Source organism: Melitaea cinxia, chromosome 2 (genome assembly GCF_905220565.1).
Source record: "Melitaea cinxia chromosome 2, ilMelCinx1.1, whole genome shotgun sequence".
NCBI classification, from domain to species: domain Eukaryota; kingdom Metazoa; phylum Arthropoda; class Insecta; order Lepidoptera; family Nymphalidae; genus Melitaea; species Melitaea cinxia.
The window spans coordinates 18,944,536-18,971,845 of NC_059395.1; the positions used below are offsets into that span (position 1 = coordinate 18,944,536).

At 34.5% G+C, this 27,310-nt stretch overlaps 2 protein-coding genes across 3 annotated transcripts; one reads left to right on the forward strand and one right to left on the reverse strand.

Moving 5' to 3' along the window:
- The first annotated feature begins 6,276 nt into the window (after nt 1-6,276).
- On the forward strand, nt 6,277-18,618 carry LOC123666436 (endoplasmic reticulum chaperone BiP). Of its 2 annotated transcripts, XM_045600533.1 has the most exons (10): nt 6,277-6,690; nt 7,661-7,808; nt 8,513-8,732; nt 10,271-10,359; nt 10,730-10,873; nt 11,647-11,763; nt 12,053-12,146; nt 15,409-15,511; nt 16,135-17,764; nt 17,877-18,618. In XM_045600533.1, the coding sequence occupies exons 1-10, from the start codon at nt 6,563-6,565 to the stop codon at nt 18,093-18,095; spliced, it is 2,892 nt and encodes a 963-aa protein (XP_045456489.1). In that variant the 5' UTR covers nt 6,277-6,562; the 3' UTR covers nt 18,096-18,618. The 2 variants fall into 2 exon arrangements, with proteins under 2 accessions (XP_045456489.1, XP_045456485.1); XM_045600529.1 differs by lacking the exons at nt 6,277-6,690; nt 7,661-7,808; nt 8,513-8,732; ... (2 more) ...; nt 11,647-11,763; nt 12,053-12,146 and adding an exon at nt 14,719-14,849 and having other exon boundaries at nt 15,362-15,511.
- On the reverse strand, nt 18,615-27,030 carry LOC123666448 (adenylate kinase 8-like). Its single transcript, XM_045600543.1, has 11 exons — nt 26,938-27,030; nt 25,721-25,856; nt 24,717-24,802; nt 24,543-24,648; nt 23,439-23,623; nt 23,024-23,237; nt 22,765-22,889; nt 22,154-22,245; nt 20,254-20,404; nt 19,120-19,207; nt 18,615-18,754 (listed from the first exon to the last, which is right to left on the reverse strand). Exons 1-11 carry the CDS (start codon nt 27,028-27,030, stop codon nt 18,648-18,650), a joined length of 1,383 nt encoding a protein of 460 aa, XP_045456499.1. The 3' UTR covers nt 18,615-18,647.
- Nucleotides 27,031-27,310: the final 280 nt, after the last annotated feature.

The window sequence follows — 27,310 nt, forward strand, 5'->3', positions numbered from 1 at the left end:
TACTAATATTATTACTATTGCGTTTCATCCGTAAAAATTGTATCATCATGTGCCTAAAGAACTTTCACTTAAAAAACACTCCAGAGTCATATTTATTAAACAACTCGCTGCCCGGACAGACTTAGTTCTGTCTAAAGTTGATAGTAAAAAAATGTTTTTAAACTATTTTTTTCAGTACTAAAACCTAGGTCTTAACGAACATACCAAAAATGTAATAGCCGAATTGCTCGAGCCATTCTCGAGTTATGCGCTTAGCAATATACATTTTCATTTATAAAATATGATGATATATTGATATACATATTAAACTAACGGACCTGGCAGACGTTATCCTGCCCGGAAAACAGCTACCAAATTTGATTGCTTACATACCGATAGCTGCGCCATCTACCAGGTCCAAATGAGATAAAAACTACCCTATCTCCCAAGTTGGACCAAATTACAGTAGCTTACGAAATTTGATAAAAATTGGTTTAGTCATTTCGGAGTTACATACTGATAACAGCGCCACCTACCGGGTCCAATTGAGATAAGAAATACCCTATCTTCCAAGTTAGACCAAATCACAGATGCTTACAAAATTTGATAAAAATTGGTTCTATAGTTTCGGAGTTACTACATTTAAAATTTTCAGTGTTAACGCCCACCCCCGCAATTCTTATTGGAGACGTGAGATTATAAAATCTGCTCATTGATCATTTTCACATCACATATAAGAGATTCCTGTTAAATTTGGAATCGATAGGAGCTATAGTTTAAAAACGGGAATTTTCCATTGTTAACGCCCCCGCAAGCCCCCTTTATCCTTAGGTGGAATTTCTCAAAATCAATTCTTAACCGACTTCTACTCGGTGAAAGGAAATATTCCTACCAAATTTCAAGTCTCTACGCCTTATAGTTTCAGAGATATCGTGATGAGTCAATATATAGGTGGAAATCTCTTATATATCTATAATCTATAATATATATAAAAGCGAAAGGTCACTCACTCATCACGAAATCTCCGAAACTATAACACCTACAAACTTGAAATTTGGCAGGTAGGCTCCTTATAAGACGTAAGCATCCGCTAAGAACGGATTTTACGAAACTCGACCCCTAAGGGGGTAAAACGGGGGTTGGAAGTTTGTACGAAAGTCCTATGTTTTTGAAGTAAGAGACTTGAAATTTAAAATGTAAGCTCTATAGATGGTGAAAAGGTGTTGAAATAGTGTATCTTTAGAAATCAACTCCCTTTTGGGGTTAAAACGGAGTATGGTAGGTTGACTCACTCATCACGAAATCTCCGAAACGATAACACCTGCAAATTTGACATTTGGCAGATTGGCTCCTTATAGGGCGTAGACATTTGCTAAGAACGAATTTTACGAAATTCGACCCCTAAAGGGGTAAAACGGGGGTTAAAAGTTTGTATGAAAGTCCTTTGTTTTTGAAGTAAGAGACTTGAAATTTAGAATGTTCGCTCTTTAGATGGTGAGAAGGTGTCCAAATAATGCACATTTAGAAAGCAACTCCCTTTTCGGGTTAAAACGGGGGATGGTAGGTTGACTCCCTCATCACGAAATCTCCGGAACTATAACACCTACAAACTTGAAAGTTGGCAGATAGGCTCCTTATAGCGCGTAGACATTTGTTAAGAATGAGTTTTACGAAATTCGACCTCTAAAGGGGTACAACGGGGGTTAAAAGTTTGTATGAAAGTCCTATGTTTTATGAAGTAAGAGAGTTGAAATTTAGAATGTTCGCTCTTTAGATGGTGAGAAGGTGTCCAAATAATGCATATTTAGAAAGCAACTCCCTTTTCGGGTTAAAACGAGGGATGGTAGGTTGACTCACTCATTACGAAACCTCCGAAACTATAACAGCTACAAAGTTGAAATTTGGCAGGTAGGTTCCTTATAGGGCGTAGACATCCACTAAGAACTGATTTTACGAAAATCAACCCCTAAGGGGATAAAAGGGTGGTCGGAAGTTTGTATGAAAGTCTTATGTTTTTGAAGTAGGAGACTTGAAATTTAAAATATATGCTCTATAGATGGTGAGAAGGTGTCCAAATAATGCATCGTAATCTATATATATAAAAGAGAAAGGTCACTAACTCACTCATCACGAGAACTCAAAATCCATCCAGGTTTGACAAAGATAAAATTTGGCAGGGAGGTAGATTATAGTTAGCAGACGTCCGCTAAGAACGGATTTTACGATATTCCACCGCTAAGGGGGTTTAATTGGGGTTGATAGTTTGTATGAAACATACACAGCCTGAAAATAAAACTAAAAATGTGGTGTATAGAGAGGTTTTATAAAAATAACTATTAAATTATACTAAATTGTGCCTTTTAAAAAGTTACTCAGTTTGATAAGCATTTCAAGTGACTGAAATAGAAAAATAATTTGCGTTAAACATCATAAAAGTAATGCATATCTTCATAACCACGCGGGCTTAGTCGCGGGCAACAGTTAGTGTATTATAAAACAAAGTCCCCAAAAGTGTATGTGATCGATTCGCTCAAAATCTACTGAACGGATTTTCATGCGGTTTCACCAATGGCAAGAGGCAGGTTTACGGAACGGCTAAGCCGATTTTGATGAGATCTTCACTGGAAGTTTGCCGGGAAAACTTTGTGACACACTAATTTCAACGCGGGCGAAGCCGCGGGCAAAGCTAGTATATATATATATATATATATATATATATATATATATATATATATATATATATATATAAATTTCTAAAATAAAAGTTACCTAAGTTACTCCTTAATATATCAGCTATCTGCCAGTGAAAGTCCAGTCAAAATCGGTCCAGCCGTTTCAGAGATTAGTCGGAACAAACAGACAGACAGACAGACAGACAGACAAAATTTCTTAAAAATGTTATTTTGTTATATGTATCGTGTATACATCTTTTTTTTGTAACAAAATTATTTCGATAAACGGTCTAATTTTCAGCTTAGATAGGTTAGGGTTATTTTTTTTATTGTAACGAAATTAGGCCGATAAACGGTCTAATTTTGAGCTTAGATAGGTTAAGGTTTTTTTTTGTAACGAAATTATGCCGATAAACGGTCTTATTTTAAAATTAGATAGGTTAGGGTTATTTTTTATTTTTTTGTACCGAAATTATGCCAATAAACGGGCTACATTTGAGCTTAGATGGTTAGGTTAATTTTTTTTTTATTTAATTAATGTCATGTTTTTTACTTCAATATATTTTTATTTTTACTTATTTACTGTTATATATTCAGTAACAATTATTAAAAATGAACTGGAATATTGTATATTTTTCATATATGACGATTAAATTAAAAATTATCAAAATCGGTACCCCATCCCATCATATCCTTATCATGGTTCCAAACTAGGGATATCTCCATACCAACAAAAAAAGAAGAACATATATATATATATATATATATATATATATATATATACGGTTGAATTGAGTAACCTCCTCCTTTTTTTTAAGTCGGTTAAAAATATATTTAAGTCAAAAAAAAAACATGAAACAAGGCTGTAAGGTCTTAGATCTTCGCGTTTTACGTATATTTAGACAAAAACAATGCATTTATGCTTATATTGCTTTGGAGCGAAAACGCGAAACGAAGTGGCGCGCCATTTTTTTAAAGCATCTATTTTTCAGTCGTGAAACGTCAGTTGTATCGTTTGTTAAAATAACGTGTGAAAACGTTAAAATAACATGTGAAATGTGAAAATAACGGGCGAAATGTGAAAATAACGTGCGAAATGTGAAAATAACGTGTGAAACCTATGGAACGGGACATGAGTAACGTAAGTTGTATCGTTTTTTGATCTTGCTTAAGTTGATCAATCGAATCCTGTTTTACATGTAATTAGATAGGCTTGCATTTGACCACTATTTCACCTGATATTAAGTGAGAATGTGGTCTAAGATGGAGCACGCTTCCCTAGAAGTAGCCTATTCACTCGCGACTTAAAGGTCCCCAGACTGCAGCTATCCGGGAACACAGACGCTGGTAGAGAGTTTCATTCTTTAGCCGTACGCATCAAGAATGTACTAACGAATTGTTTTGTGCGTATAGTGGGTATGTCAACCATAGGGTGGCGTAACGCTATGCGTCTGGTTGTTCGAAGGTGGTAGGGGCAGGGAGGAAACAGGTTCCGGAGTTCCTGCACACATTCTCCAAAGTGTACCCGATAAAAAACCGACAGGTTATCCTACGCCAATAATCCAAACTTTGCAGCATTGCAGCGACCAGAGTATCACCAATGAGCCTCTTGACTCACCTCTCGATTGACTCGAGAAGCTCCAGCTGGTACTTGGCAGAACCATCCCGAAGATGAGAGCAGTACTCCGTGCATGAGCGAACTTGAGCTTGGTATAAATTTAAAACCTGTTACGGAGTGAAGTAATGTCTCACCTTTGAGAAGACGCTCATATTTTGGCAGCTGTTCAATCGAACCTTTGCTTCTATGTATGAGTAGGTCCTGCCTGAAAAATCGTGTGAAATGTAAAAATAACGTGTTAAATGTGAAAATAACTTGTTATAGCTCAGAATTCTTCTTCTAATCTCAAAACTTTAACCTTTAACCTATCTTCATAATATCTCCATAACCATGGGGTTCCGAAGGGTGACAGTCATAGAGCAACACGGAGGAGAGTGGCCATTGCGTTTGTTACCGATACAAAACTTTCTGTCATTTTTTGCGGGGGGAAATTACACACATGCACACATTATCTAATTCCCACACAAAAATATTGTCTGTCACTACGAAACTCACACATACTAAATTAAAATCACACTTACATTTTTCACACACACATAGATACATTCTGTGTCATTACAGTATAATGAGACACCGCAACTACACTGAAAAGTTGCTAACAGCCGTGGTTGTAACAACTGTCGATATGCGTTATCGATAAATTCAACTACTCGATTAGGGAAATAATATTTTTAAAGTGATACAAAGGTAAGATATTATTATAAAAATAGACTTAATTTATTATATACTACAAATCAAACATCTTCATGTAAAATAAAGGATTATAAAGAGTAAAGATTTGATTGTTTGTTTGTTAGCATTGAATAGGCTCCGAAACTATTGGACCGATTCAAAAAATTATTTCATCGTTGAGAAGCTACACTATCCTTGAGCGACATAGGTTATACTATATTTTTAAAAATATTAGGGATCTTTACTAAAACTCCAACAATGTAACCCAAGGGATAAAAAAAATATCCTAAAAAATTCCTTACATTGCGTGCGCTGCAAAAACTAATGATAATAGAAATACAAAATGTAGTAAGACTTTGTAGAACACATCATTATCTACAATAATTGTATTTGCTCGCAAACGAAAAAAAAAACTGACTTCAATTACATCGACAAGTAATACAATATATGTAATATATACGCGTTATCAAAGGTTACTCAAAAAGTTATTATCAGATCTCGATGAAATTTAAGCGCAACCACATGATAAACATCAGCTTTCTATTAAATTAAAAATCATCAAAATTGGTCCACCCAGTCAAAAGTTCTGAAGTAACATACATAAAAAAATACAGTCGAATTGAGAACCTCCTCTTTTTGGAAGTCAGTTAAAAAGTGTCGCGATAGCCTATGTCTAACTATTATAATTATGTCACAATACGTTTGGTGCAACGTTGTTGTGCCAAACAATGCCATTCAACAATAAACGATTTAAAGTTAACATGAAATTTAAAGTTAATATGAAAGGTAATGCCATGTTTTAGTAAATTTAACGTGGCAGATCTTTTTTTGAAGGAAAAAACAGAACAATTTGGCATTTTTTGAAGGACGTTGATTCAATCGCGCAACTAGATTTAGTCTAGTGATCAGTGCGGCTGCAACTAGTTTTATTGTATACATATGGCCATTTGGCCTTATACCTTGACAGAGGGGAACGCTTGTACATGGCTACTCCCCTTAATCTAAAGCCTTACCAATAATAATAAACAAATCATACCGCGGTCAGTATCGGTCGACAGTGTTTGGCTCAAACTTGGAAAGGCCTATGTGGCTATGTTCAGCAGTAGAATGTTACAGAAATAAGTGGGATAATATTTTATAAAGCGGTCGTCATTGATAAATAATATAACCTGTTATATTTTAAAAGATTAGAAAACACAACATTTTTAAATAAAGCCTGATCATTCCAATTAAAAATGTTAGAATTTATGCGTCATTTACTTCAATGTTCAGAAGAATCAAAGGTCAAGTGAATTAGCATGGAGCATAGGTACTCTATGCTCCATGTGAATTAGCGAGTCTGTCGAATTTCAACTGTCAAGTGTCACAGATTCAGATTGCTGTCAGACGTGTCAGACGAAGTAATAAATGTCTTATAAAATTAATTTAATTGTTTTTCCTTGACTCTAAGCTCAGATTATATTCATATTATTCATTGCTTACTTCGTTCATAGATACTGATTAGTGAAAATATTTGTTCTTGTGTACTGTTACACACTTAAAAATTATTATCATTTAATCCAAGTTTTTCACTACAATTGTATCTACCTATTATAAGTGACTAAAAAAGAATCAATCTAACATGAATTCCCTCTTCTTGAGTCCGGAACATGTCCTTCAAGGAGGGTACTTTAATGCTACCCTTCGAAAACTGCAGGAACCCAACACCAGTATTGAGCCTCATAATATCATGTATCCGATATTCTTACTGTAAGTACCGGTTGTATAATATTATAGTATATTGACTGATTGCTGCATATCCTTATCTTAAATTAGCTGCATTTAAAATTTTATTCAATAATCAACTTCAAAGCTATTGTTTGCTTTCTGAAATGTAAAAAAAAAATTGAATATGAACTCAAAATACTGATAAAGTAAAGTATATGTACGCTATAATTGCCAATAGTTAATAATCTAGGTCAAATTGAAATAATTAAAGTAGAATTTATTTGAATAATTATATTTAAGTAGCTATTTCCTTTGATTGTTAGTGACTGAGAAACCTTAATTTCAAGCATTAATTTAATAGCAGTATAAAGTTAAGTTTTGTTTATCGTCTAAATTAGTTACCTATTCATGATTTTATATAACTTATACATTATTATTCAATAAAAATACTAATGTATTAATTTTGAATAAAATTCATTTTCACTATTATTATTCATAAATTACGTCACACAAATTTCACAATTTTTTTTATCTATATTTTATCTTTGTCTCAGCTGTGTGTCTTTTGTCTGGTCACATTTATGAGACTACCCCACCTAGTGTGACATCACACATTTTGCAATTTTACACCTAGAATTTAATTAAATAAGTTTCAATATTATTTTTATTTCTATTTACATTATTTTTCAATTAAATCAACATAAACATAGAGTGAAGTGTAGGTACGAAAATTTATAAAGTAGTATAGCAAGTGTCAATACAACAAATCAATTCAAGCTTTAATTTTTAAGCTGTCCCCACCCTTTTTCATACAATGTCACACTTCGTCAACCCTTGACATAATTTATGGATCGCCCCTTATCTTTCTTTTTATTTTAAAAATAATACTTTTTTATTTAAGAAAAATAAAGCATAAAAGTACCTACATCCACTTTTTTATTTTCATTAAAATAATTTAAAACTGCACACTATCTCTTTTACTATTTTATCTAAAGCACTTTTCGTTGTTAAGGGAGAATGACGAAGCAGTGCAAGCTGTGTCAAGCATGCCCAATGTGTATAGATATGGCATAAACACCCTAATGCCAGCACTCACTGAGCTTGTCACGAAGGGACTAAAGTCTATCCTCATTTTTGGAATTGTCGAAACACTGCCTAAGGTACTTCAAAATCTTCTAACACAACTAAAAACTAATAAATTTTAATGTCAAATATATACATGTTTTGTCTATATTCTATTTACTTAAGTAATCACATATTAGAAATATAATAATAAATAATATTAATAAAAAATGCAGTTAAATATGTATTTAACTTATGTAAATTTCAACACAAACAAAAAAAATAATAGAGATAAGATAATAAGCCAAAAATTTATAAAATTATTAATTGTCATAAATATATATAAAATTTATCAATCATAGTTAGGATCATTCAAGTAAGCAGAATTTTAGTAATTTTTAACCCCTGACCCCCCTCTTTATCAGCGAAAGGTAGCACAACCACACCCCCTCCCCCTATACTTACGCAAACATTTGTATATACATTTTTAATCTATTCAGAAATAATAAATAAATAATTCTGACATAAGCACCATAGACCTAGACCACTCGCCCTTGTGTCATCAAAAATAAGCAAAACAAAGATCCCCCTCTACCCCCACCGGTGTTTACGTAATACTCGAATGATCCCTAAACTATGTGCTAAAAATTATTTATTTTCTCCAAATCATTCATATTAATTAAAATTAAAGTATAATTATAAGTTCGGAAATTGTAACATAAGAGTAATAGCTATAAATATAATGTATGTATATGGTCATAATTTATATTGAACCACCTATTTTAGGCTTTAAATATTTTAGGATGCCACAGGTTCAAGTGCCGATGCAGCAGAGAACCCAGTAATTAAGGCTCTGCCTAAGATAAAGGCTGCGTTTCCCGAACTTACTATAGCATGTGATGTATGTCTCTGTCCATACACCTCACATGGACATTGCGGTGTGCTGACGAAAACTGGAGCTATTGACCATGCTGCGTCTGTTAAAAGGATTGCTGAAGTAGCACTAGCTTATGCTAAAGCTGGTAAGTTAAGCTTAGTTAGCTTTAGTTTTGTATTGAAAATTTATTTATAATTTACTAGCGGACCCGGCAGACGATGTCCTGCCTGGAAAACAGTTCAAATTTGATTGCTTACATACCGATAGCTCCGCCACCTACCGGGTCCAATTGAGATAAAAAACTACCTATCTCCCAAGTTGGACCAAATTACAGTAGCTTACAAAATTTATTAGAAATTGGTTTAGTCGTTTCGGAGTTACATACTGATAGCAGCGCCACCTACCGGGTCCAATTGAGATAACAACCCTATCTCCCAAGTTGGACCAAATTACAGTAGCTTACGAAGTTTGATAAAAATTGGTTTAGTCATTTCGGAGTTACATACTGATAGCAGCGCTACGTACTGGATACAATTCTCAAGAAGCGTCGCAAGCGCGCTTCCGACCCAATTCCCAATCTCCCCCCAGGAGCTCTGGTCACCTTACTCACCAGCAAACCACAGCACTGCTTGAAAACAGTATTATTTAGCTGTGATCTTCTGTAAGGTCGAGGTGTACTACCTCCACCCAGTTGGGCTGCTCCATATTTTAATCAGAAAATTCCTGCTGTGCCCTACCTCGGTTCAGTATATAGATTGTACATAGTAAATTTAATTTTAATTACTCAAAAAAAATCGATCAGGCAGACTTGTGACTGTCTTACATTCTTTCACTCATTTTCTCCAGACAATTCAAAATTTAGCATATCTTCAGCCTAATAACTATCATGTTTCACGTTTTTTTTTTTTTTTTTTTTAATATGGTTAGTAAATAAAAAACATTCAGATTAAGACTGATCTATTGGTCAAGTTGTGGTTTATTAGTGTATTATTTGTAGTTTTTTTTTTTTATATTGTATGGAAATTCAAAACTGAGATTGCGCAGTTAAAAAATAATTGCTAAGTGTAACTTGGCACTAAAGTATCTTACATGTATTTTAAGTTATCTCTGAAATATTTTATAAACATTGTACATTTTTTATTACTTTTATAGATATCACAATGATGATACATATATTGTCATTGGAAAAAAAATCTTTGACTTTCACAATATATGTATTTTACTACAGTTTGTTGATTCATTATTAAAGACTCATTATCATTCAAATATAATAAATTTACCATTTCTTAATAATTATTATTCGTCTATGCAAATAAATAAAATTGGAGTGTGTCTGTTTGTAGTATTAAAATTATCGCGTTTTACAAAATGCATAATATGGATGTATACACGCTACATATATTATATCAAAATAACGTTTTTTACAATTTTTGTCTGTCTTTCTGTATCTGTTTGTTCCGGCTAATCACTGAAACGGCTGGAACGATTCTGATGAGACATTCACTAGCAGATAACTGATGTAATAAGGAGTAACTAAGACTACGTTTATTTTATAACTCAGCGAACTGAACAAAAAATTTTTGTTAAATTCCACGCGGATGAAATCGCGGGCACAGCTAGTACTTAATATAATTGTTTAAATAATTAAAATTTGCACACTGTATGAAATTTTTTTATTTTCAGGGGCCTCCATCGTGGCCCCATCTGATATGATGGACAATAGGATAAAGGCTATCAAAAATGCATTAGTAGCTAACAGTTTACAAAATCAGGTCTGTATGTTTCATTTTTCGTCATAAAATGCAGATTTTTTTTAATAAGTAACAGGAAAATAAAGTTATTCAATAATATTTTTAAAAAATACAGTATCATTTTAGCGCGACTCTAATAGTTTTTGCTCATCCCCTCCCTTCATTGTCACAATGAACACTTCTGATTCTTTGGGACTTATCGCGATTGTCAATTTGAAATTCCTGATATTTCGATGACGTTTCCATGGCGTATTATTTTTTTAGCTAAAGTACAAACTTACCCATCGAAAACGAAGGAACTTAATTTATTTTATACTTTTAAAATATACACTAAAATATAAATAGACGCCCAAAAAACACCAATAATTTTATCTTTTTTTTTTTTGTCCAGGTGTCTATATTGTCGTACTCGTGCAAGTTCGCGTCGTCCATGTACGGACCGTTCCGCGACACAATGAAGAGCAGTCCAATGGCTGGTGACCGCAAGTGTTACCAGCTACCGCCTGGCAGTGCCGGCCTGGCTGCCAGGGCTGCGGTAACGTGCTAATTTTTTTTATACAACTAGGATTGCCACCCTTCAACCAAGAGTATAGTCTATCTGATGGTAAGCTTTGCAAGCACGATATCGACCCCCCCCCCCCCCCAAGAGCTCTGGCTCTAATCACTACAGAAACACAGCACTACTTGTTGGCAGTATTATTTCGCTGTGGTCTGCTGTAAAGTTGAGGTACCTCCTCACTTTTGCTTTACAGCAGCCTCTTCAATGAAACTCTAGATTAGAACTCCAAATCAGATTAACATCTATAATGTAAAATAAATATACTGTTTTACGATTATCTAACGAATAATAATTTGATATAATTTATTTAAATATTTTTAAATAAAGAAATAAAATGTTGTTATTTACAATATTTTTAATATGTTCTGAAACACCATCCACAGTGCGTGACGTTATTTGTAGGATCAAGCATTGACCGCGTTCCACTAAGAATTCGCAACGCCTGCATCATGTTTTAACCATGCCATTTTTATTACTACAAATGACGTCACGCGCTCTCAGATGACATGACGTGGCGTTTTGGCGGGATTTTTAAACAAACAATATAAAAACATGATATTGAGTAGCTAAAAGGCTATAATTAATAAAAAAATTTTTTTTAGTGAATTCGGTATCCATAAAGATTAATTTAAAACGCTTTCTCAATATTTGTCCAATCCCCTATTATGTTAGAATAACACGTGTAATGTAAAAGTAATATTTCGATTAATCTTCTTAAGAAAATGTATGATTAATTGTGATTTATTTAGGCTCGTGATGTAGCCGAAGGTGCAGATTTACTGATGGTAAAACCAGGACTTCCATACTTGGACATTGTAAGACAAACCAAGGACAAATACCCACACCATCCTCTTTTTATTTACCAGGTATGTGATAAAAGTTAAAAATCGATAACAAAGAAAAAAGTATTATTAAATATTATAATACTCTGTTAGTTTTTTATCCCTAAGTAACTGAAGTCTGACCAAAATTTCATGTCAAATTTGTATCATAACCTTTTTTCCATAAATAAATAATAAAAAAAAAAGAAACCACTAGTATTTTGACTGACCTTAGTGTCCTCTTAAAAAATATTATAAAAATCTTGAGAAACCCACATAAATAGTTACTCTTACTATAGCTTATCTGTAACATTTTTTTAAATATTTATAACAGGTGTCCGGGGAATATGTAATGATCTCTAACAGTGGAGACAGCAAAGAGGTGGAGAGCCATCTTATGGAAACCCTCACGTGTATGCGAAGAGCTGGTGTGTATATTTCTTTAAACAGTTTATTAGGCAGCTCAGTAAAAAATAGCCAATTAGACAATTAACAGGGATAAATATACAGTAGTCATTGGTTAGTTATAAGTTTTGTTTTAATATTTTGATGAAAATTTTGTACTTTTTATATTTTTACATGTATTTATTTTATGGTGTATAATATTATCACTATACTTTTGTATTAAAACCGTTTTCATTGTCATAGTACTTATAGTATTTTGTCACAAACAAAAAAATTGTACCTTTTTGGTGACAAAGAAGTAAGTTTTTTTATGTAAATGATTAAAATATGTAGTAATTTTTTCAGGTGCTGATTGCATCATCACATACTTCGCCCCGCTTATTTTAAGCTTAATATCGAAACAATAAATAAATTCTTCTGACAAAAATATACTCGTGTAACATAAGTGGGTGGAATGTAGCATAATTTATGTAAATTAAAATGATACGGTGCCTATATTTATATTGAATAATATAACATATATGGTGTGGTGTTTTTATAAGTACAGTTACTGTTGTAAAAAAATAAATATTTTTAATAAACTATAGCCTTATTTCCTTTCAATATTAAACAAATATTAATTGATTACAGGATTATGTGTTGTGTGATACCTTAATTTTATTATAAATTAAATTACCAAGAAAGTAATTGTAAACATTGTAAATGTTATTAATTTTGACTCTAAAACTGCTGTAATTATTAATCAACTAGCTGACCCCGCAAACGTTGTTTTGCCATATATTTTATTAATCTTTTCAATCCCTCCCCCCCCCCCCTATAACTTGGGGCATGAAAAATATATGTTGACCAATTCTGACCTACCCGATATGCACACAAAATTTCATAATATTCTATTAACCCTCTTACCCCCCTATAACTTAGGGGTATGAAAAATAGATTTTGTTTGATTCTCAGACCTACCCAATATGCACACAAAATTTCATTGGAATCGGTGAAGCCGTTTCGGAGGAGTTACTACTAACTACTAACACGGCGACACGAGAATTTTATATATTAGATAAAATTACTTTATTACTGATAGAATTAAATGAATTACTTTTTTAGGTTTAATAACATGAAAAAAAAAAACTAAATAAATATTATTATTCTATTTTAATCATAATTATATTTGCTCGCAAACGAAAAAAAACCAACTTCAATTACATCGACAAGTAATTAGGTACACGAAAAAATAGTCAAGTGAATAAGCGTTATCAAAGATTACTCAAAAAGTAGTCATCAGATCTCGATCAAATTTAAATGGGACCACATGATACTCACAGCTTTTTGATTTAAAAAAAAAATCTTCGAAATCGGTCCTCCCAGTCGAAAGATCTGAAGTAACATTAAAAAAATCTAATTGAGAACCTCCTCCTTTTTTGGAAGTCGGTTAAAAAGTGGAGTGGTGAGGTGGAGTGGATTTGACTGCGTATGTAATATAGTTTAAGTTGTAATGAAAAGAGCCTTACTAAATAATTAATTTACTCAGCATCTAATTTCTATAACTCGTTAAGCGTTTTCTTCCTTACTTTCGATATCTAACTAATATTGTAGAATGTAAAGTAATAATGGCTTACGAAATCGTAATTGTAGAACTGAAATTTCGCCCGTGTGCGATTTTCTGTAAATTCTTTTGAGAAAACACATAAGCAGTGCTAAGCAATAATATTAATTTTATAATATAGATTTTATATTTATCTATTTATTAGAGAAACAAAAAATATATCGCGTTCTTATTTCTTAAAAGTGATAGCAAGATTTCTATGAACGAATTTTCGCAAAAAAATATGAAAATTATTTAGTTTATGTTAAAAATTTGTATTTACTTTTAAAAAATAATAATAATCGTTGTCTTTTTGTAACGAGAAATAGTTATAAGAATATAAATGTACAAAATAACAAATATGTGCTTAATTTCTTATTTTTATTTATGTCATATGTATGTAGTCAAGAATTAAAACCAAATCTAATTCATACCAAACTCGTGTATATTACATTTTGTATTAACCGACTTCCGAAAAAGGAGGTTCTCAATTCGATTGTACGTTATTATATAATTACTATGTTTTTATTCATAGCTTTATATTATTAATGTAACCAGAAAATAACACACAGCATTATTATTATTTTTTTATCAATAATGAATCGACGGCGTATGCCTTAAAATATTTTGTTTGAAGTTTAACGACAATTAAGTATTTATGTAAAGTTAATTTTGATTTAGATTTCTTTTCTTAATTTAAACGATTACAAATATGTTATGATAAACGTGATACAAAACATGAAATCTTCTAAGAAGTTGCGTAGGATTTTATTACGACATTTTAAATCTTACGCCAAAATTGAATCGTATTTTTTCGTATAGTTCAAGTCACCGTCAAGCTGATTTCTCTACCAGTTATAAACGTGGGCCAATTAAATTGCGACAAATCGGTAAACTTGTACCAATCATATGAGATTTTTAAAACCGTCATGACTCGGTCAGCCAATAGGAAAGGCCCACGAGTATCACTAGCGCTAAATAATTACGGCGGCGGCGTGGACAAAGTCAGTTTCTGTCGAACATTGGAAAAGAGAACAACTACGCATTGTGAACAGCACCGAATTTTATTAAGTGTTTTTCTTATAAGTGCGATTTTACGCGACTGTGAACAGTATTTTAATTACAAATCTTCGAGGTATATAAGGTAATTATATTAATTCTTATTAGAGTTTGTCTTTTAAAATAATTCAATATTCATTCATTTTTAAAATTCTAGTTAGGTCTTCTTACTACTACTACGGGTCTAATTTATTCTTATTAGATTTATCGTTTTGGAATTTTAGTTAAGTTAAACATTAATTAGAAGAAAATATATATAGTTACATACATAAAATTGAAATTTGTAACAAACTATTGTCGTGGAATATTCTGGAAGTCTGTTTCAATAGGCCGGCGCGGTGGCCCACATACTGATCTTACCGTTAATATTAACCCGTTACATCTGTTGGCACTTTCTAATAGAGATCGAACTCTATTGCCTAGTGGCCCATTTAGATTCGTCAGCACTTTTTTATCCGTGACGTGTCAGATTACGTGTCCTTCGACAAAGTTAGTGACCTCTGCATCTACCGAAATCTATTTCGAGATCTATCGCGACAGATAATTCTTTAGCAAAGCTCAACGTATGGTTTACTTAAATATTTTTTTTTGTTTCAGTTTATAGTTTGTACATTGCATGGTGAAAATGCGGTGGAGTCTGCTAGCATTGGTCTGCGTGCTCGCGGCGGTATGCGCCGACGAGAAGAAGGAGAAGGACAAGGATATCGGTACCGTGATCGGTATCGACTTGGGTACCACGTACTCATGGTGAGTTGTTGTAGACATTGATATTTCGTGATAATATAACTAGATCTGGGGGTGTTTTAATGAACGAAGCTTAATCTTGCTTAATGGAATCTAATAAATGAACAATTAATTGGCTTTGCTTATTCTTGAAGATTTGCTTGAGGAACATGATACTATAAAAATAATCTGATTATACTGTAAAGTAAAAAATTCAACACCAAAAAATAATTTAATTTTTAATTTTTATTCAAGATAAGAAATTTCCAAAACTAGTTAACTGCAGTTAAATTATTTTATTAGTCACACCTAGCTAGTATGTTAAATATAACAATCAGTCCAAAGACACTTACTTCCGTAACCACACAGCAGTTTTATTTGCTTTTATTGAATATTAGAAACAAATTTTAATTAATATCGAACCAAAATTGTTACTAAATGTAAATTTCTTATATAAAAAAATATATAGTTGATCCCTGTTTTAATGAATAGCGTATTAATGTTAATAACAAATTAATTTTATTTCAAACATTTCTATGGATGGAATTAAAAAGCAATGAGATTTTGATAACTACACCCTGAATTAATAATATGTAAAATAATAAAAATAACATTGACTTACGACATATTTTTTGATTTGTTTACAGTGTTGGTGTATACAAGAATGGACGTGTGGAAATCATTGCTAATGACCAGGGTAACCGTATCACTCCATCATATGTGGCGTTCACAGCTGAGGGCGAACGTCTTATTGGTGATGCTGCCAAGAACCAGTTGACCACCAACCCTGAAAACACTGTCTTTGATGCCAAACGTCTTATCGGTCGTGAATGGAGTGACAGCACTGTTCAACATGACGTCAAATTCTTCCCATTCAAAGTTGTTGAGAAGAACAGCAAACCTCATGTTTCAGTGAAGACTGCACAAGGCGACAAAATCTTTGCTCCTGAAGAAATTTCCGCCATGGTCCTAACAAAGATGAAGGAAACTGCTGAAGCTTACCTCGGCAAGAAGGTTACCCACGCCGTCGTCACCGTACCTGCTTACTTCAACGACGCTCAGCGTCAAGCTACTAAGGATGCTGGTGTTATCGCCGGTCTTAATGTCATGAGAATCATTAATGAACCTACTGCCGCTGCTATCGCCTACGGTCTTGACAAAAAAGAAGGTGAAAAGAACGTGCTCGTATTCGATTTGGGTGGTGGTACCTTTGACGTGTCTCTTCTTACTATTGACAATGGTGTATTTGAAGTAGTCGCGACCAACGGTGACACTCACTTGGGAGGTGAGGACTTCGACCAGAGAGTTATGGAACACTTCATCAAGCTGTACAAGAAGAAGAAGGGCAAGGACATCAGAAAGGACAACCGTGCTGTGCAGAAACTGCGTCGTGAAGTTGAAAAGGCAAAGAGAGCTCTGTCTTCCAGCCACCAAGTTAAGATCGAAATCGAATCGTTCTTTGAAGGTGACGACTTCTCCGAAACTCTGACCAGAGCTAAGTTTGAAGAGCTGAACATGGATCTGTTCAAATCGACCCTGAAGCCAGTACAGAAGGTATTGGAAGACGCCGACATGAACAAAAAAGACGTTGATGAGATTGTGCTGGTTGGTGGTTCAACTCGTATTCCTAAGGTTCAACAGCTGGTCAAGGAGTTCTTCAATGGTAAAGAGCCATCCCGAGGTATCAACCCTGATGAAGCCGTTGCCTATGGTGCTGCCGTTCAAGCTGGTGTCCTCAGTGGAGAACAAGACACTGATGCGATTGTTCTCCTCGATGTCAACCCTCTTACCATGGGTATCGAGACTGTTGGAGGTGTGATGACTAAACTGATCCCTCGTAACACTGTCATCCCCACAAAAAAATCTCAGATATTCTCTACCGCCAGTGACAACCAACACACCGTAACTATTCAAGTTTATGAGGGTGAACGTCCCATGACTAAAGACAATCATTTACTCGGAAAGTTTGATCTCACTGGTATTCCACCTGCACCAAGAGGTATCCCACAAATTGAAGTAACATTCGAGATCGACGCCAATGGTATCCTTCAAGTATCTGCTGAAGATAAGGGCACAGGAAACAGGGAAAAGATTGTCATCACTAACGATCAGAACAGATTAACACCTGAGGATATCGAGAGGATGATCAAGGACGCCGAGAAGTTCGCCGATGATGACAAGAAATTGAAGGAGCGAGTTGAGTCCAGAAACGAACTTGAGAGCTATGCATACTCAATAAAGAACCAGCTCCAGGACAAAGAAAAACTTGGTGCTAAGGTTGGTATTACTTAAAAAATATTACTGAATTATTTTTTGTAACAAAAGAAATTAGTTTTCTGTTCATACACAAAAGAGCAACTTCACTAACGATACTTTTTGTTTGTTTTAGGTCTCCGATGATGACAAGTCTAAGATGGAAGAAGCGATCGATGCTGCGATCAAATGGCTCGAAGACAATCAAGATGTTGAAGCAGAAGAGTATAAAAAACAAAAGAAGTCGCTGGAAGACGTCGTTCAGCCCATCATCGCGAAACTGTACCAGGGACAAGGAGGCGTGCCTCCCCAGGGCGCGGGTGGCGACGACGACGACTTCAAAGACGAGTTGTAACATAACAGACTGAGCGAGTGAGCGTAGCCAAATGTGATCTCCGTAACAATCGCTATAGGTTACGCACATTGTGACAGAGTGCAATGTGCGTAATGTGTATAAATGAACGGATACAAGTGTTTTAGGCGGTGTTGTGTATATTTATTGGTGTGACGAGTGCTTGGGGTGCGGCGGCTGGTGGCTCGTCGAATGCTCGTAAATACAAGTCGACCGCCGCGCTTGTGTGATTGGGTTGTGTGCTCTTAATGTATAAATTGATGCATTTTTTATTTGTAAAGTAATCAGTCGTGAATTGTGTGAAGTCTGTCTCTGTAATACATACTTCTTCGAGCTTCGAGACCTCTACGAGTCTAGTCTCGGTTCACTCGGAGACTACCTCAGTTGTTTGATTGTTCATTCCTGAATGTAATTATTTTGAGACTGCTGAATTGTTAGGTCTTAATTAGCAGATAATATAATAATTATGTAGTTATAATTTTCAATTAAAGTACGAGGGAGTACGAAAATAAAAAATATTTCTATGAACAATGTATTTTATTTATACCTTTTGAATTACAAAGCTAGCTCGTCAGCGCGCACGTTTCGAAGTTGTGAGCAACATTCAATATTAATGCTAGGGGCTGCCATTATAGCTGCTTGCACTTTTACTTGAACTTGATCTGTAATAACTTAAATTTTTTAACGATGCTGGCGGAGCGATCACTGCATTGTCTGTTGTCCTAACAGTCCCGTGTTCGATCCCAGCACATGACAAACATTTATATTGACCTTATAGAAGTCTGGGCCTTCGGATGAATCATTATTTTAATTAGTGTTAAATAAATTTAAAAAAAAAACTGGCCTAATGTGAATGACACTAGCCACTTGGTCTTGGCAAGCATAATCTTCGAGAAAATTGTATGAGACCACATTTAATTTTAATACGCAAAGATTAAAATTGAGGTTAAGTATGAACTAAAAGTAAAGTCAGGGAACTACTAAAAATAGGTATACAATGCACCTACGGTCGTGTTTATTCTCTTACCAATGGTTTTATTGCCGTCTATTTCAACTGCTGTGATACCGGCGTAAGCTCTGAGTTCCGCTAGGTTTTCAGAAAAATAAGTATCTAACTGTAACAAAATTATAACGCGTAACTAAACTACAATTATATTGTAATGTAAAATTTCCACAATTAATAATAACATTACAGTGAGCTAAATTGTAAGTTGAAGCGATTCATATAATATTACATATTGTAACAATATCACTAATTCACTAACAAGATAAGCGGTAGGTATGGTATTATCCGAAATAGATAATTAAATGTTATCTAAAGCAACGAAACTCGTATAATTCGTTAAAAAATTAATTAAAATATTACAAAATAAACTGTAGTTTATCATGGCCTAGATAATAGCTTCTGGTTTCAAATTGCGGCGGAAACACCGTTATAATATAAATTACTAGCGACCCGCCCCGGCTTCGCGCGAGTGTAATGCTGATACTAAATATACTACAGAATGTACCTATTTATAGTATGAAGCTAGCTTATAGCATGGTTATTAACATAATAACATTCAAATATGCGTCTTTAGATTACACGTTACAGAATGCGTTGAAGAAATAAAGGTTCACCGCTCATTTCCCGTCGGTGATAGCGTGATAATTTGTAGCCTATATGTTGAACCGACTTCTTAATAATATTTGTGCCAAATTTGAAGTAAATCCGTGCAGTACTTTTTGAGTTTATCCCGGACATACATACAGACAAACAGACAAAAATTCTAAAAACTATATTTTTGGCTTCGGTATCGATTGTAGATCACACCCCAAGTATTCTTTTAAAAAATATTCAATGTACAGTTTTGACTTTCATACCATTTTAATAAATGTATAGATTACAACTAAATTATAACTTCAAATATAAGATGAGCTAAAAAAAGTTCGACATACTTCTTATAAAACATATAAAACCTAATCGGATTTTTTCGTATCATGTTATCATTTTGCACCGATAGCAAGCGATTCCCATTCAGATTACTCCATATTTTGAACAAAATATTCCCTTCATACAAAAGTATGAAATATCGATCGTTAATCGACCTAGGTTTCAAAGCAGATTCTTGTTTTGTGTATTTATTTTGTACTACTGTAACTAATTTATTGTAATTTTCACCTCAGCATCCAACAATTTCTCGAATTCACGCGACGGAGACATCACCCTCGGCCCGGAGCCGGGCGGCGCCTCCCGCCCCGTGCAGTAGTCCACGCCGCGGGCCATCGTTCGTGCCTTGCACACCTCCCAATCCGTGTTCAAGAATATTATGCTGTTAAAGTTACAAACATTAAATTACTTTAAAATTCGATTTACGTATAAAAAACATTGTGACGATACCTGCATAATTTATAAGATAATTATGTTATTACGCCCGCTAATCTAAATTGCCATAACTTGTGAACATCGTTAATACAGCATATTTTTACAAAAATAATATGTCAACCAACCTGAATAGGAGCTGTAAGAAATTTTGAAATGAAAATGAAATGAATGATTTTGTTTTTTCAATACCGTTTACATGACCAATCTGTGATGTCAATTTTGCGAGTTTTTTCTTTAACTTTCTCCGATAGCGAAAAATTATTTCAAAACACATTGATCCTAATGTGACACAACTGATATAATATAAACACAATAGACCCTGTTGCTGTTGAAAATTAACAAAATCGGAGATATTTAAACTATTAGTATTGATCCGACTTGAAAAGCATGCAAACGAAACTTGTCGGGCTCATATTCGCAGGTAATGAAAGCAGCCTAGAACAGTCCAACAAAAGAACCAAGAGAAAAGTCATAAATATTAAAAGAAATCGTTACAACATTATTTAGTGCAATCAAATTGTTGAAAGACCTCAATATACTTTCACATAGAAATCGTAACAGATTCAGTATTTAAGTCGAAAGATAGAAAACTAGATGATTTCAGAAGAAACAAAGTGCTACAATTTAGCTAAGTACCCATCTGGCTATCAAACTGTGAAACAAATTCGACTATAAGTAAAAGTTTTTGAAATCGTGCGAAATGGTCATGACTTGTAAATCTCTTAACTGTGGTGGTTTGATTTAGTCCTAAATAATTAAATTTTAATTGTAAAAAAATTCAAACACATAAATGAAAGTCATATGGAAGCCCTATAACTAATTATCGTAAAATGCAACTATTAATTTATTATACAGAATTAATACTAAATGACAAACTATATTAATGTAACACAAAATTTAATCTATACATCTATACAAATAAATAAAATTGGAGTGTACAGACACTACAAACAGTTGTAAAATTAAAATAACCGCTTTTTACTTTTTGCACATGGATGTGATACACGGTACACATACCAAAATAACATTTTTTACAATTTTTGTCTGTCTGTCTGTTTGTTCCGGCTAATCTCTGAAACGGCTGGACCGATTTTGACGGGACTTTTACTGGCAGATAGCTGATGTAATAAGGAGTAACACAGGTTACTTTTATTTTAGAAATTTATTTATTATGTAACTGCGAACTAATCAATAATTATTTTTAAATTCCACGCGGGCGAAATCGCGGGCACAGCTGCTTTATACTGTACTTCATTAAAAATAATTTTGTTTGCTCGCAAACGAAAAAAAAACCGACTTCAATTACATCGACGAGTAGTACAACGTAGATCGACGAAAAAATAGTCAAGTAAAAACGCATTATTAGATATAGCTCGAAAACTAGTTGTCAGATCTCAAATAAATTTAAATGGGACTAATTGGCACACACCACCTTTCGATTAAAAGAAAATTTGTCGAAATCGCTCCACCCAGTCAAAAGTTCTGATGTAACATACATAAAAAAAAAACATACAGTCGAATTGAGAACCTCCTCCTTTTTTGGAATTCGGTTAAAAATACTTTTTAAAAATTCATTTAGGTATTAAGTATAATAATAATAAGGTCTATGTCCAGTTGTGGACTGCGATAGGCTGATGTGATGATGATGATGGTAATTAAGTATAAATACTCAGGACGTTATTAAAAAAAGGAATACCGATTAGGAGGAGTAGGCATTCGATCTAAATATTCGAAATCTTCTCCGGATGAAGGATATCCGGTGAGTATCCAACCATGATCAATGCAATCCTAAAAACACAAAATTTTATTATTAAATTAACGGATCGTTACTTAAATGCGAATTTTGTATTTAAAGTTAAATATCTAATTTTAGTTAATAATCTCATCTTTGGTGACGGAGATAATAAAAAAATTCATGTTTCGGAAAGAAATAACAAATCTAACGACAAGACAAATCCACCAACTCGTACTTAGTTGATTACTCAGGCCCAAAAAAAAAATGCTCTGTACCTTAGACCAGACCCATCTAGGATTGTGTATTTCGCTGCGTTGAATCCGAATTTTGAGTCCCTTTTCGATCCATACACCCTCTTACTTTGAGTAAATTTCCGAAAAAACCGCCAAAAAATAGAGAGAGCACTTTTTTTGTGGCCCTATGTTAATAACATCGCAGAGTAGTAAGTAACCTTTCATGAGAGAAAAGGCACATTCATATAAGTTCGTTCGTTTACAGGTCTTTTCAACTCATCGTCAGTACAGTTGCCATGTCGATTCTTATCGATTCGTGTAAAAAGCGAACACAATTACTTTTTGAGCAATGCGACGTTTCACGATCTCTGCTTTCATACGAACGCTCGTGCCAAACTTCCGCATTTTTTCACCGATCTCGTCATTTCTAACTTCTGCTTGCTTGAAAAGTTCCTCGAAATTCACTATAGTGAAGAAAAATTCTTTGTAATTGTAAAAGCTAATAACTCTACAAATTAATCAAAACACTTTTTCAACTGTAGGTACTTTTGCTTATGACAAAACTCAAATTTAATATGTGTAACATAAAGTGTCTTACAATAAACTATATCAAAGTGTCTAGCGGCCGCAATCGCTTGCGTTTTGCGGCCTGAACCTCGAGGTCCAACTAATAGCACACGGTAGACGCCGGGAGCGCCCCATGCATGTAGCCCACGCCCCGGACCTTGTGCCCCTGCGGCCGCAGCGTTGATCGCGTTCGAGCACTTCGTTAATATCTTCTCGGGACTATCTTCTGACTCGATGTATACTTCCTTTATCGATATAACATAAATAGAAAACTAAATTAGTACGTTTGTCACAAGAATAAAAAATAAAATCATTATTTATAGCAATATAATGGTAGTAATTTGGAAACTTATTAAAAGCAACCAAATGGAATAAAAGCCAATGTCCAAATGAGCAAATACACGATACGTTATTGTGAATTATATTTTTCCTTCCACAACACCGACCTTTAAGGTAGCTTTGTAAGCTAACTTAAGTCCTTCAAAGTCTTGTTGAAAGAATGACCTCGCTGGAGTGCGAGGGTCGACAGCTTTCGGAGCAGCCGGTGATGGTGGAGTTAGAACCAAAGTAACAGTAGGCAATATGCCATCTTGTTGTAGACAGCGCGCCTCTTGCAGTGTACAAGGATGGTCTACACATAATTATAACTCATTAGTTTAGGTTAGGCCATTAGAAAATCGTAAGAATAGTAGCAGAGCATCTTACAGACTAAAAAATAATAAAAGTATTTAGCAGTCTCAAGTCAAAAAATAAAATGTGTTTTTTTTTAAGTAGTAACTAACCTAATCTATCCTAGGCGAAATATATTCTACCGATTGATGCAAGTGCTTTCCGGACACGGTTGCTTCGGTAAGTATCTGCACCAAATCGTGAGACAGGAGGCGACTCCAGCCTGCCACGAGTGCGGAGCGCCTGAGGATACGGTGCTCCACACGCTGGAGGTGTACGGTGCTTGGGATTAGCAACGGCACACACTTTCGGAGGTCTTCGGAAGGGATATCTCACTGCTGAGCGTTGTAAATGACATGCTCGACAGTGAATGATCATGGCAGGCGGCGCTCTCCTTCTGCGGAGAGATAATTACGCAGAAGGAGACCGCGGAGCGGGCCAGGGAAGAAGACGCCTCTGTTGACCCGCTCCGGCGCAGACGTACGGGGGAAGGGAGAAGACGGTTTGTCCACCTCCTCTTCCCCCCGTAATAGTGGGGTCACTGGCTGACAGTCGGGGGACTTTGGCCAGCCGGACAACATGAACCCACCACGTCTGAGGGGTGGCCTTGTTGTTAGTGAGGCCACCCGACCTTTGTACCGGGGCCCGAAGGTTTTATTCAGGCCTACCGCCGGGGCGAGATGGTGAATGCTAGCGCGACCCTATCTCGCTCGCACCTTTTCGCACGTAATAAAAGGTGAAATATATTTTTTTAACAAAAATCCCCACATTTCGGTCCTAACAGTTTGTAACATTCTTTTGTAAGTAGGTACCGGTTTAGTAAAAGTTATCTAACTAATTAATGCGCTTTACGTGTAAAAAGATATTTAAAGCAAAGGTACCAAACATAAGCCACCCTGCTTGCGGTACAGGATCTCTCGATGTCATCATTTTCGTGACTTCGGACAACAGGACAGGAGAAACACATCCAGTCACGTACTTATCGTGCTACAAACGTGTAATAATTCAAATATCTATTCCTAATATAACAATTGGTAACTAAAGATAAAACTAACTTTCTCGTATCGGTCCATTACGCAGCGTCGAGTGATAACGAAGTATCCGAAATCTTTTATCATATCCCTTGCTAATCGATTCACATCTAAATATATATTTGATGATTAAAAGTTTATTCTAAAAACATCCATCTTATTCATTAGCAAATTAAAATATTTCTAAATAAAAAAAAAATAATAGCTAAGGAAAAGGTTTTAAAACAGTTGGATGATTCAAAAAAAAAATTTTTTTAAAGGTACAACATATAAGTTTTTATTTAAGAGTGTGTGCACACAAGATTATATTTCTAACCGACGTCAAAAAAAGGAGGAGGTTACTCAATCCGAATATATATATATATTTTTTTTTTAATGTATGTTCGGGCATAACTCGTCGTCGTTATGAACCGATTATGATAATTCTTTTTTGTTGGAAAGGAGATATCCCTTGTTTGGTACCATGATAAGGAAACCAGGATCTGATGATGGGATCCCAGAGAAATCGAGGAAACTCTCGAAAATCCGCATAACTTTTTACTGGGTGTACCGATTTTGATAATTTTTAATTTAATCGAAAGCCGATGTTTATCATGTGGTCACATTTAAATTTCATCGAGATCCGATTACAACTTTTGGAGTAATCTTTGATAATGCGTATTTACTTGACTATTTTTTCGTCTACCTATGTTGTATTACTTGTGGATATAATTGAAGTCGGTTTTTTTTCGTTTGCCTGCAAACACAATTATGTTCTATAGATATAATTTTGTTTTGACTTTTTAGGGGAATTAAAGGAACGGGAACTAAATTTTTAATATGTGTATGTATGTATGTTTATGCATGTATGTGTGTATATTTGGTTTTCTTCCTGTTTTCTTCATTTTATTTTGTAAACTTTTTATGTGTAAGTACAATAAAGCGTAAATTGGATTAAATTAAATTAGGTACCTACCTAGAAATATTATATATAAAGAGATAAGATAATAATTTATACGTATAAACAATGATAGCGAAAAACAGTTAACCAATATGAAGCTCCGGTGAAACCAGTAAGATGACTCTGTCAACATCCTTGGAGCAGTGTAGGTGTCGTCCGAGAAATATTTTCATATGCTTGAGATGATCTTTCGGCAGATTTATTACTAAATCTTGTATCATATCCTTTATTGAATAGATAACAATTAGTTGAGATAGGAATGCTCAGTCAGTTCAGTCAGTCAATTCAGCCTATTGCAGTCCTCTGCTGGACATAGGCCTCCCCAAGTTCGCGCCAGACATCCCGGTTCTCCGCAATCCTCATGTAGCTTACACCGGCAGCTGGGAATAGTGGGGCTGCCGGGAACTGAGGACCGATACTTTTGTCGCGAACTCATAGGGGTTTTTGCCCATAGTCACCACGCTGGGCAGGCGGGTTGGTGACCGCAGGGTTGGTTTTGTCGCACCGAAGACGCTGCTGCCCGTCCTCGGTCTGTGTATTTAAAAAGTCAGCTGTACGATGGCTATCCCGCCATCGGTCTGCTTCGCTAATTCCATGGTGGTATTGTAACTTTGCCATCCTTTAGTCGCTTCTTACTCGACACCCACGGGATGAGAGGGGGTGGCTAAATTCTATAGTGCCGTAGCCACACTGCGAAGGAATGGTCAGTGCCACAAAACTTTACCATTTATTGTAATTATCTCAGTTAATAAAATTAAAGCGTAATTTTTGGCTGCTACGACTAGAGAAGCGGCGCGTTACAACGATTGTTTCATAATACAAATTGTTATGGTAAACGTAAAGTACCTACTTATTACAAGCGAGTCAGACATCCTTCGAAAATACAATACGGCAAAATTTAGAACTGTAAGCTATAATGCCTGTTGCAAAATTATAGCAATATGTGGCCCATAATTCCTTGCAATAAATTAATTTAGAAACATTAACAAATAAAGGTTCCATCCGTTAAGGGATCACTTTCTGTCAATTTATTTTGAATTTATTAAGCAGATTCAGATAAATTTTTGTACAAAGCTAGATGGAATAAATAATAAAAATATGTGACCCAGGCTAGTGTCTACGTTGAACATTTATTTACAGATAATGTCAAAAAGAAAGCTCTAATGGCAATGCGTGCAAAGTTCCACTTATTGTTGAAAATAAATATATAGAAAATATTTATCGAATTTAAATAACTTTTAACACATTCTAAGGTTTTAATAAGATTTCTTTCCTTTTTGAAATAATATGTCAATTTATAAGTACCTTAAAAAGTTTATAAATTCTATATCTTTCCAAGTAAGGAAGAAAAAAATCTGGTATTTCCAAAGGTTGCTTGCTCGCATCAGTCTCAGTCATTTCAAAATAATATACTTTTCACCAGTCTCAGATCAATACATCAAAGTATAATTAGACTAAAAAATAATCTCAAATGCAACAAAACTTAGGTATGTATGTGACATTCGAAATTGACACTTGTAACAAAAATTAAAGCAATAAGTACTTTTTGCTGAAAATCAGAATTAATAAGGAAATCGATTATCAAGGAAATTGACAAATAAGATTCTGATAGATTGTAATATAAGAGCTGTAAGTTTTATTAAACAAGAACAAATAATTACATATATTATTGTGGTAA